At 36.9% G+C, this 13,275-nt stretch overlaps 1 protein-coding gene across 2 annotated transcripts in view; it reads right to left on the minus strand.

The window, feature by feature from the left end:
* Positions 1–802: 802 nt before the first annotated feature.
* Positions 803–13,275, minus strand: part of RRP15 (ribosomal RNA processing 15 homolog) — a 55,930-nt gene continuing 43,457 nt past the window's right edge. The window contains exon 5 of one of the 2 annotated variants that reach the window (XM_008509962.2): positions 803–8,756. In XM_008509962.2, the coding sequence (XP_008508184.1) occupies positions 8,616–8,756 (141 nt within the window). In that variant the 3' untranslated portion in view covers positions 803–8,615. Of the gene's footprint in view, positions 9,998–13,275 lie in introns of both variants that reach the window. The other variant, XM_070602500.1, reaches the window with a different exon arrangement.

Raw genomic sequence — 13,275 nt, forward strand, 5'->3', positions numbered from 1 at the left:
CTAATGTCATTAAGTAACAAACAGCAGCATATGGGCAATATATTGTATCTTAGTATAAAAGGAGCAACAGTCATGTTCCAACAGACGAAACTATTGGACGCCCCAGTAGTTACAGTAGTTCCCTTTCTGCAGCATCCTGCAGCAAAACTTTAATTATCATACTCAAACAAGACCTCTAGTAACTTCTCCAATAGTACGTTATATAATAAACTGACAGTAGCAACCAAACTGAAGCTTGAAGTGTATGCTCCTTTAAACTCTAAAGTGCCACTGCCAGGAAAATTTTCACCCTTTCATACATGTCTGCTTCTACCTTCCACTGGCCATAGCTTCAAGCCGTAAGTAAAGGAGACTGAAAACTGCAACATGCCCAATTACTGTTCCAGAGCAAAGTTCAATTTCTAGAATCTGATTTTTCTATATGACATTATTTTCTAGAATCTGATTTTCTCTAAGACATTAGTATCATCTGAAATGTGAAGAAGCAGTGTTGTGTATAGCAGCTCTGTGACTCGAGCTGTGTGACCTTGGGCAAGCTATCTGACTTATTGCCTGTCTCCTCAGCTACAGATTGGGAACGATAACCACACCTACTTCACAGGCTTAGAGGAAGACTGACTGTGTGAGTTAAGGGCCTTATAAAACCCTGAAATATTATCTGGCATATAATTACTGTATAAATGTTGGTGGTTATTACTGTTCTGTCCCAACTTACACGTGAATAATTGATGGGACTATCAAAATAAGATGGTCAAAAGTGAAATGGCAACAATATTTTTAAAATAAATAAAAAAAATAGAGGTTCTCATTGCAAACTATAGTAAATTTTTATTAATCCAGAGACAGTGAGAAACAGAAGTGATACATGAGAGAGGAAAGAAGTCAGATTTTTTTATGTTCAATGTTCAAAGCAGGGTAATTACTAAAATGTAAGAGAAAAACTAGGATTCTAGCAAAAAGGACTCTCCCTACAGTCATTTATTGCAGCTCTCTATAGACTCTTAGAGGGTCCTAGTAAGACAGTATTTAGAGTTTGGCTTCTGGAACAGTATAAATAGGCACAAATTATGTTTTAATATCTCATTAAATGTCAGGATCTTTTTTAAAACTCAGTGTGAGACTTGTCTTTTCAGACTCTCAAAAATTATTTTCTTAAAAAAAGAATGTATTATTATATTCTTATATTCATCTAATGAATTTTTGGCATTTAAAAAATTTACTCACACTATCCATGTTTTAAATCTTACATTTCCAGTGAACATACTATTGACATGTGTGTTTTTACCAGTCTTCACAACCACCATTTTAAATGGGAGCAGCAAAATGGAAACGCTATAGTTTACATAAATGGTTTCACATCACTGAACTCATAATCTCAAATTTCTTGCTATTAAAAACAATACTCTAATACTATTCACACAGCAGTTTTTGTAATCAAGATCTTTTCCTGAGTAGGGTTTCTAGAAGCAGAATTACTGGGTCTCAGTAAGTATCTACTATTTGCCAGACTTTAACCTTTTGTGGGGGAACTCATTACCTAGGAGAGGAACATTTACTATTACATAGGTCAAAAATGAATGACACATCTACACGCACAGCACCTAATCCTCCAAATGCATAACAGGGAACATTTCTTGAGACCCTACTATGTATCAGGCACTGTGCTAGATACACACTGTACATACACTATTCAAATCCTTAGAATATGAACAAACGTATCCCCATGCCTGATTTTAAGCCTCAAAAGTTTAAGAAATTTGTGCAAGGACACTTAGCTAATAAGAGTCCAAACGAACTCTGAACTCAGTTTTGATTCCAAAATTATGCCGTCTATCATCTCACAACGAATACTGATTTTTCTAAAAATGTTCGATGTAAATATAATTTCACTTATCATTAAGAAGTATATTTGGGAGTCCTTGTAAGGACCAAAATATGGCAGTTGTGCGTCATGCAAGCTAGTTATTCCTAGCGCTCTTACCATTCGTGGAGAAAGATAATATCACCTTGAACCTTTCGGACTATGAGCTTTTATAGTACACTTAAGAGACCCAGTGTTAGCGTACAAAGACAAATATTATGTAGAAACAGCCCTGATGTTATGCTTGGTACTACTCAGTATTTCAGGGGAACTGCTGTGTCTGGCTGCCTCGCTGATGTTTTGAGAGCTGATGTCAATCCATTGTTTATGGCCATTCCATGGGAGGGGATACATTTTTACCTAAGACTGAAGTCTGGTTCTGCAAGCACAGAGGCAACTGTCTAGTAGCCTAAGGGTGAATCAACAGCTGCGAGGCCACCCACGCATAAGGACACAGCTCTCAGCTGTCTTCCCATTCAGAGCCCCAGTTGGTCCTGACCCCATACGAATTTGGTGTTCTTGCTTTGATGTTTATGAACCGATTGCATTAAAAATACAGGATAATGATTCAGGGGTTAGAGAAACTGTTATTTATACAAATGTGGTTAACACCTCATCATTTTAAACTGGCTGTGCTAATAATCCTCATTGTGCTCTTTGTTTTCTGTTTTTTGCCCAAATCTGCAAGTTACATTTGCTTCCGCAGGATGTTAAGTGTGCTGGAAGAGACTGGAGCTGTTGGACAACTATAGAGTCCTGCAACTGAGGGCACTTCTGCAGGAAACCTCCTAAATAAGTGGGCTCCCCGATACAAGTCCAAAGCACGGGAGCTCACTGGCTTAGATGGCACATGGTATCAGCTGCTCTGGCAGTTCTCAATATGTGCTTTTTTGTACATCATAGAACTATTCTTTTAGAGTACAGCAATAAGATTTAAAATTTGGTGTATTCATTCTGAAAGGTGCAGATAATACTACTAAAAAGTCAAATGCTATTTCTTAACCAGTGGCCTAATGTTTAAGGACAATAGTTACCTCAGGAAATAATTTAATTATAAAGCAACTTAATATATCTTTTTTTTTTTGAGGAAGATTAGCCCTGAGCTAACAACTGCCAATCCTCCTCTTTTTGCTGAGGAAGACTGGCCCTGAGCTAACATCCATGCCCATCTTCCTCTGCTTTATACGTGGGATGCCTGCCACAGCATGGTTTTTGCCAAGCGGTGCCATGTCCACACCCAGGAGCCGAACTGGTGAACCCCAGGGCCGCCGAGAAGCGGAACGTGCGAACTTAACCGCTGCGCCACTGGGCAGGACCCTAATATATCTTTTTTGAAACACAAATAGTGAAAAACGAAATCAACAATAATTTTATCAATAAAATTACACCAGTATTTTTATATACTTAAATTGTATCCGTAAAGGTTTATGGGAAAACCTCAAGACAGACTCACGATTCCAAAATTACTGATGATTTCTTAGACTAAATAGATGCTCTGTAACTTTCTTATCTTCAGAGTTAGACAGAACACCACTAGCCACATGTAACTTCTTAAAATGTAAAGTAATTAAAATTAAGTAAAATTAACAATTCAGTGTCTTTGTATCACTGGCCACATCTGAAATGCTCAGCAGCCACTTGCGCTGCCACCGTGGACAGTGGAGAGAGAAAACACTTCTCTCATCTCAGAGTTCTGTTGCAAAGCACTGATTCAGAGACTACAATTTTAGGAATTATGCCCACTACTCCAATACATATCCTTGCTTCCCTGCTCAGATGAGAACCACAGAGCATTTCACAGAAAGCTAAATATGTACTCCTGCTATTGGGAGAGTGGGGCGGGCAAAGGAGAGGGAAGAGTGAGGTGAGCAACGTTGGACCAGATATTGTTAACAAAACGAAATAAAATAAAACCTGTTTTGTAACTGCATCTCTGAGGATGCCTCTTCTGAGCACAAAAGGTTCCACGTAACACCCAGGCAAAAAGCCCGAAATTATAACTCCCTGAAATGATGCTTAGAGTAGATGCCAAATATTAATGTGGTTCTCTAGGCTAGAAAGCACACTAGAGTCTAAAATTATTTAAGGATTGTTAGAAGGTACCTTCAATCTATGACATTCTGATTATATTCATGAAAAGTCTTAGTATTTTGTTGAACATCAATTACTATGCTAAATGTCCCATCACCTACCTCAAACATCGTTCTACTTCCAAATTTGTTCACAGGTCCTCCTGATCAATAATACATTTAATGGGTTCAGAAAAGTCCACCCAATGGAGAAATTCTCTGGGTCAACTTTACTGCAACAGTCAGTAAGACTCATCTCTCCAGCTGGCCACAATGCACACTCCTGTTTTCTTAAGGAAAGAATAAGAAAACTTTTTGTAGGCACAGAACAGTTCTTTCTCCTGTTTCCAAAATCTGTACTTACTGCCAATTCCCCTCAAATAGTCTTCTCACTCATATATCTGCAGGGCTTAACAGATTCACTACCTATCACCAACACATGGAGCAGAGACAAATGCCAGTCACACTGACCCCAATAGAGGAATTTAAGGAAAAAGCAGAGTGAATTCTGTTTCTCTCAACTGAAAAGTGTTCCCAAATAAAAAGAAAGTTAACATACCGATAGAGTACGGGCAAATTAATCTTTTCATAGCTGTAGCCAAGCTTCATTATTCTAAGACCCCTATTTATGTACCACTCACATTCCATTATAATAGTTTTTTAAGAGTCACGGTAGATAACAGATTTATTTCAAGTTATCACGGTTAATCCAAATTCCCAGAGTATTCAAATCATACAGTGAGAACTTACTGCAGGAATTCAACTGTAAAAAGGAAGAGGAGATTCAAATTTTTTGTCCTCATAGGAGCAAAATTATCCCTTGTTTCGCATAACAATACCATCACTCAAATAATTCCAGCAGAGTTCCTGGAATGGGTGCTCAGTGAATCTAATGCTAGATTCACTTAACTTTCTAATTCCATTAAGAAATTTAATCAAGAAACAACGGGAGCTGAACTTTTTCCACATCTAAGTTCAAAATGTACAGTTTGCTATATTATACATCACTACGGACCAAACGCTCCCCCTCCCACCTCAATTCATGTTGAAGCCCTAATCTCCGCCCATGTGATGGTACTTGGAGGTGTAAGTAAGGTATGAGGGTGGAGCCATCATGAAAGGGATTAGTGCCTTATCAAAGAGACAATGAGAAGGATGATCTTTCTCTTCCTCAAGTGAAGATACAGGAAGAAGTCAGCTGTCTACAAACCAGGAAGACAGTCCTCACCACACATCAAATCTGCCAGCACCCTGACCTTGGACTTCCCAGCCTCCAGAACTATGAGAAATAAATGTTTGTTGTTTTAGCCCCCCAGTCTGTTATTCTGGTATAGCAGCCCAGACTAGGACACAGACGCACACATGGACACGCAAATTTCCTTAAGAAATTACAAATGTTAAAAATATATCTACTGATTTTCCAAATGTTTGTTTTAAAAGTGAAATTCATGTGGCACAAATGTATCGATATACAAAGCATAATTATGGTACTCTGGACTCATTAAAAAGACTGAAAAAATAAAACTTCCATCTTGTTTCACTTATGACTCTTTCAACACATATATTAATAAAAATCTACAATAAAATAAAAATACGTAAATACTATAGAGAGGAAAAAAGTTATCCAAAGGATGCAAAAATATCAACTTATTTATTTATCTCCTCCTGTCTCTTCTATATAAATATTTATGCTCTCTGAAGATTCCTTTACAGACATTCTTCTTAGGCCTTATGATTCCTTTAACTCCTTAGCAACACAATTTACGTTTTCAGATTGTCCATGTTTCTGTTCACACTTCAAACTTAGGACTTCTCTACTATTACGTTTAACTAGGACATATTTAGGCATCTATAAACTAATGGCTTTATAGTTAAGTACTGTACTCACAGGTCCTGAAAACCAGCACAGGTGGCAGGGTTAGTTTAGTTGGTGGCCACTGAATATTAAGTATATTCATACGTGCAAAACACAGTGATTTAAAAAGCCCTAAGACGTTTTCCAGAAGTTAAACATTCCCTTTTCACCCACTTGTTGTAAAAGACACAAAGTATTTTTAAGAACTTGGATTTGCCCTCAAATAAACCTTCCAGAACCTCCTGCTGAGTCATTTTAGGCTTTAAGTACTGAAGGTGAGCTATTCGGTCCAAAGGGTTTCCAAGGTATATTTTTCAATGGGTAGAATAATACTTGTTCTATTCTAGGTAACTTGAAAAGGAATTTGGTACTCCAACTCCAACTTAATGTGCTGAACTGCTAAGATGATTCTAAGTTACTCTCAGCGTACAAGAGGTGTTATCTTCGACTTTGAGATTTCAATGCTTAAAAACAATAACCAATACTAAACTCTGCTAAACACTGAGAACCTTCGCCCCAGCCATTTGAATATCCAGATAAGGGAAAAAGATAATACCTAGTTACTAGTTACCTGGTCACTATTTCCCATGTACTTTCCAAACAAATAAAAATAACCTTTTTATTACTCTACTACTGTAAATAGTTACTAAAAATAAAATCTGAATATTGATATATTTAGGTAAATTTTAAATAATTTCTGTATAGAAATGCAGTCCTCTTTTCCCTCCTTACAGAACTCAAAGACAATGTCGGAAGATGGAATAGATGCAGAATTGATTGACGGATGTGAGAAAAATGTAAATGTTGTAGGTAAAATATTCAGAGTAGAGGTGACAGAGCTAGACTATCTAAAACACCCGTCAGAAGATCCACACTTAGTTTCTAAGATAATATGCTCATCTTTAGATTCATATTCGTATATTGTGGTATTTTGCCTAAATATTTTATAGCCAAGATGCAGAAATACTGATACATATAAAACATCCCATTTTTATGAAAACAATTATTTCATGAAAAGCCTGCTAATGGAAGTGATACTTTTTTTCCTCACAGCGGCAACTCCGTTTTATTTTGAAATAATTTCTGAAAGAAGAAAATCTGCAAATATTCCCTTCCTTCCTTTCACTTTGAAAATCTTGCTCCATTTTTCTAAATTAAACCAAAGACTATACAATGATCATATGTTTCAAAAACAACTTTTTAGTATCCAGGGAGTTATTTACCTATTTCTGTCACCTGAGTGTACTATTCAAAAGAATTTCAGCAAAGCTTTAGTAGGATCCAGAAACACATTAATAGCAAACAGTAAAGTATAATCTTTAATTCTGGGGAGAAAGAAGTTTTTAGATGCTGCAAATAACTTCTTTTCAAAATTATCTATGCTATATTGAAATATTTATCTGTGTTACGCTCTACAGGGATTTCAGCACTCTCGCGTTACTCTTGAGGAACATTTGTTCACATTTATTCATACTGCACTGTCACGGGGCAATTCTGTAATTTAAGAAGACACTAAAGTTCAAATGTTGGGATAAATACAAAAACGCATTTTGAGCTTTGCTGGTTTAATCACTTGCTATCTTAGGTGTGTACTTTTCTTTACGATAACAGATACCAAGCCATGGACTCATTTAACTTCAGTTATGTAATACTTGTAACACACAAATGGGTTTGCAAATATAAACATCTCTGCTTGAGCAGATTTTGAGGGGAGGATTCTCCTTCGATATATAACAGATGCAAGTATGTGCAACTGGGTGGTAGGAGGGAACTGTTTTTATTATGGAAAGATGGAGAAAAGGATGGATCCTTTGAAAAAAGGAATGGATCACATTTATTAAATATTTCCCCTACAAACTTTAGATCTTAGGCCCAGTTTCACAGAAATTTTGGAATGATATTAAACAGTCTTACTTTCTCTTCTCTTTATTTAACAGCTAGTTACTAGGAGTCACTCAATTTAATAATCTTTAAGGCAACAAGAAGAAATCAAATCTCAAATCAGATGCAGTATTCTGATGCTGACTCCCTGCTGTCTAATGCTACCATTTTTCACTGGTCAGTCAGTCCACAAAAGAGAATTTAAGCTAACTCAAATATTCAGGGGGAAAAAAAGAGGGATTAAAACATCAGATATGCTTCCTAAGAAATTATGCCTCATTGCATAAGTTAAACATGAGAATTTCCACCTCAGTAAATCTCTTATTACAAAAATAACCTAACACTTAAAATAAATCTAAGTCATTATTTATATTACTTAGCATATAAAAGTAAAGACTTGGTGTGTGTCTTAAATCATATTTGCCAGAATGTCTAAAAATAAAATCACCCCAAATCAGAAATACTATAATTTTAAATTTTACTACATAGGTTTGCTCAGTAGCTCACCCAAACAAACACCAACCCCTGCCCCCCAAAAATATACATACATCGGTCTATAAGTTGGAAGGCTGAAAAATATTAACTTCAAGGAGTTCATTTTAATTATGAATTGGAATTGCATTCCTAGAAACAATGGTGATACTGAAACAAAATGCCACTATCCATGACCAATATGTAAACCTATAATGAACCTGGCAAAATGCATATATTGATGGTCAAGTCGAAATATTTCTTTTTCACAAATGTTCTGAGGAACAATGCTTAAAATTATACAAGGTTTGAAATATAATTTTAACAAAGTTTATGTGAAAAAGGGAAACACCACAGTTGGTAATAGTAAGTCTTTTGGTTTTCTTACAAATGGTACCCTTATAATTCCCCAACTTCCAGAGCACGATGTATTTTTCCAGGAAAAATGAAATGATTGTAACTTGTGCTTCCCATAGCTTTATACGGCAGAGCCCCTTCCAGATCCCGGTCTGCTGTCATCTGGTCCATCACCTTCTTTGTCCCAGTCTTTCATGGATGCTCCCATCATGAAATCATCACGCAGGATCGTCCATCCTGGGCCCTCTTCTGCTTTTTCAGTCTGAGGAAAAATTACAGACCCAAATTAATCATAAGGAAATGAAAAAGCCCAAGCTACAAAACAAACTTGTCAACACTCAGTTTTTTCATAGCAGTGAAACCAAGACAAATTAAAGATTGACTTTATTTATACGTTATGATTATATATGCACAAATACATAATAGTACATTAATAAAATATTTTAACCCCATAAAAAAACCATGCAAGCAAAATAACATTATTATTTTTTTTTGCAGTCAGGGGAAATAGAGTAAAATCTCGTCTCGGTATCAATTTTAAAATTCTTCAGACAATCAAAACAGACAGAATATTATTTAATATTCAGTGATAATTTATTAGAAAATTCTTGGCAAACTACTTTAACACAGAAATTTAACAAAGGCTTTTAACTCAAAATAAATTAAAGAAGAGAAAAGGAAACTAATCTGGTACTGTGTGAGGTTTTTATAGATGCTATCTCATTTAACATTTGACAAAAATTTGCACCAACTGTTCTTTATTTAGGTTATGATCTCACTGCCTGACCAAATCATGTAATTAAAAGACTAATCACATGCTAAAACTATACATAACTGAAACAGGCAATACACACACTAGGTAGCCAACTCATTTTGTTTATTCATAGGATTCATGTAAAACTACACGAGAGCCTCAGAGTTGCTGCCTCTTATTTTATGGTGCAATAGTGCCACCTGGTGGTATCAATTAAGTAATGCAATACGTGCTCAACAACTCTATCCTCTGAGATTTCTCCCCTTCATTCCACAAATATTTACTGAGAACAAAACTAAGTACTGTTCTCAGTTTTGGAAATATAGTGATGAACAAAACAAAGTCCCTGTTGTTGTGGACCTAACAGTCTACGCTTTTCTATTTATTCCTTTCACAGAAATACACAATGTTGGAAAAATCTCTATCAGTATGCAAGAACCCATGACACTTGGTTAGAAATTAGTGTTATCTTTATGGGGGGCTATTAAACATATAAAAAGCAATTTTTAAGAGAAAAGATATTAAAAACATTTGCTGGGTTACAAGAGATTACTTATCTAATTCTGCCGAAGCTTTTTCCTTTTTTTAAGACTTTATTTTTCCTTTCTCTTCCCAAAGTCCCCAGGTACATAGTTGTGTATTTTTAGTTGCAGGTCCTTCAACTTAGTTGTGGCACGTGGGACACACCGCCTCAGCACGGCTTGATGAGTGGCGCAACATCCGCGCCCAGGATTCAAACCAGCGAAACCCTGGGCCGCAGAAGTGGAGCATGAGAACTTAACTACTTGGCCACGGGACCGGCCCTGAAGCTTTTATTTAAAAGAATATAGCCCTGAAGTAGTCATTCCATTAAAAAAAACAGGCTGCTATTAGAAACAGGGAAAATGTCCTATAACGGCTTACTCCTGTCTTCCTGGGAGCAAAGAATCAAGCAGGGCTTGTGCCTAGATATAAGCCAAAGACAGGACAGCATATAAATGTGAGCAAAGATTTCAGAATTGACTTAGTAAGTCAAATAACACACTTTGTACTATAATTTAACCAATATAAAGAAACAAATAAAAAACACCTGTGCTAGTTAAAAACCAACAGTAAAACAGTTCCAATGCTTCTCATGCCACACAGATAGGAGAGCAAGTAGGAAGGCAATTTGTAACTCAGGGAATATGCCATCATGTCTCCATCCCTCATTTCTACAATATCAAACCTACATTCCTAAAACTATTTCTGCTTCTACAGATTAAATTATCTAAAAGTTACCTGGATAAGAGGCCATCTTCCCTGATTCAACCCAAGTTTTCTTTGCCAAGCTCCTGCCCTTAAATAAGAGAAACAGCTGTCCCCAGTGAACAGAGACCCACTTAGAACCAACAATTATAACACCTCTCCTGCCAAATTAATCATTCAAAGCTTCCAATTAAATTCTAAATATGCTTCCTGGTATAGCCACATGCAAATTACTGACTAGTAAAGAGTTGTTCTGACGTTAGTGTTTGTGCTTACATAAGAATATGCACAATCTCAACGGTAAGCCTCCATGTTTAGATAACTACACTCAACATGCTATCAATATGTTGCCAACCCAGAGCAGGCAGATCCCACATGACTGACCTCAAAGAGAGGGTTTCTACATGAGCGCTCACCCTGACAGCCAACTTCTGCTGGACTCTGAGTTACTCCTCTACTAGTTAGTACCAGGAAATCTGCAGGCAGCAGAAGAAAGGAGGGAGGGAAAAACAGGGACAAAACCTAAACAGGGAGTTCAGAAAGAAAGAAAGGAACAATAGTGGACCAAAGGAAAGGATTCATTAATTAAAATGTTGAAACCAACTGTCTCACATGCTTGTCTTCAAAGTCAATTATGTAAACAGTATTTTAGGTAAAGAGAGCAACAACAGAATAAATTCAAAGCTCCTCTCGATTGTCCAATTTGAAGAATAACAATGAAATAAAGCTTTATTGGGGAATTTTGGTGGTGGGGTTTTTATTTTGTAAGCAATCAATATAGTCTATGTCAATGATTCTCAGTGTGGTCCCCAGCCCAGCAGTATTAGCATCAGCATCACCTGTTAGAAATTCAAAGTCTTGGGCCCCATTCCAGACCTAGTGAACCAGAAACTCTGGGGGTAGAGCCCAGAAATCTGTTTTAATAAGCCATCCAGTGTTTCTGATGCTTGCCAAAGCCTGAGAACCACCAGTCTATAAAAAGGCAAATATTTCTTAGTGACAGTTTTCACTCACTGCTCTAAGACCAAGGACACTCCATGGCTGAGAGTAAGGCACTTAGATTCTAGAAATCCAATGTTAGACACAGACTGGGTGCCTCACAGACTGCCATCATTCAAGCTAACCTTACAGTGGCGTTTTTACACTGTGAAGCAACAATACGAAGAAAAACAGACAACAGAAAATTTAGTACAAACAAGTGTGAGTTAATACATATTAAAAACAAGTATTTTCGATAATATGTCAAGATGGCAGCTCAAGAAAAAACTTTGTTTTAAAGGCAACAGAATGACCCCTTAATTTCTAATGCCTACACCTACACAAGAAATACACAGCAAGAAAAAAGGCAGCAGCCCATGTTAAGGCGGCAGTTTGAACATAAACAACTAGCCTTGCTCAACTGCAAAACTCAACAAAACAAGAGAAAAGTGATTTGTTGTTGTGAAGATATAATCCACAAGGACAAGATCCAAAGAGACAATGGCAACACAATTTTAGAAAGTGGAAGCAGACAGACCAGAGGAAATTGTCATGCAAACCCAAGAGAGCTGAATCCTAAGACTACAATTGTCAAGCTGACAACCAATCCAAATTACACTCCAGAATCTTCAAAGACAAAAGAAAACACACACACACACAAACCAAAAAACCAGGAACTGACAGGACGAGGTACTTCTGGAAGTGAGGGTGGGAATGGAGAGACCAAAATACAGAGAACTGGGTGATGGTTATGTTGAGAAACAATTAGATCTCTAGAGCCCCTCCCCATTCCATGCGACCTTGGCAGAAGGCTGGAGTTTAACCTATGGAGAGGGAATGGACTAGCAGAGATGAAGGCACAGGGATGGTACCAAAAAGAGAGAATTATGGTACTCACACACTCCCTCCCCTCTGATAATGAGTCTTAGACCTTTTCTCACGTTGTGCTCCCAAATGCTGGTAGGCAGACTTTTTTCTTCCAGGTAAGAGATCAGGAATACTCTATAGAAAATCTGACCAGTTGCTAATAAATAACCCACTGAGAGAATGCTAGATGAAGCTCACAAGTCATGTGGATGACATGCACATGCTCAGTTTCCAATTACCTTTTTAGAATTATTTATTCTAATGAGCAGACACCTAAGGATTATCAGAAAGATGACAGAGATAACACGAAAACAAAAATTTAAAAAGCAATTTGTAGGAAAAAGAAACTATTCAAACAGAAGAAAATTTAGGAGAAATACCATTAATATCCTTGAAGAGTTAGGAGATTATATTGCATCCACAAAACAAGAACAGTTGCCATTTAAAAAGAAACATTAAGAGAATAAAAAGGAGCTTGAAATTAAAAACACGATGACAGAAATAAAAAAATCAGTACAAGGGTGAGAAGATAAAGCTGAGGAAATCACCCAGAAAACAGAATAAAAAGAAAAAGGTGATGGAAAACAGAAGACAAAGTAAGATAATTGGAAGACCAGTCCAGGAGGTTCCACAAACAAATAACAGTTCTACAGACAGAGAAGTGCAAAAATGGAGGGGAGGAGAATCAATGAAATACTGCAAGAACATTTCCCAGTAGTGGAGGACACACGTTTCCAGGTTGAAAAGAGCCTCTTGGATGTCTGAAATACAAAAGAAAAACAGAGCCACATCAAGGACATCATGGAAAATTCCAGAATAACAGGTACTAAGAGAATATGCTATAAGCTTCCAGCAAGAAAACAAACACGTCACACACATACAGATGATCAGGAATCAGAATGGATTCAGATTTTCCTACAGCAACCCTGGAAGCAAGAAAGCAACACACAAATGC

The sequence above is a fragment of the Equus przewalskii genome, chromosome 31 (genome assembly GCF_037783145.1).
Source record: "Equus przewalskii isolate Varuska chromosome 31, EquPr2, whole genome shotgun sequence".
NCBI classification, from domain to species: Eukaryota; Metazoa; Chordata; class Mammalia; order Perissodactyla; family Equidae; genus Equus; species Equus przewalskii.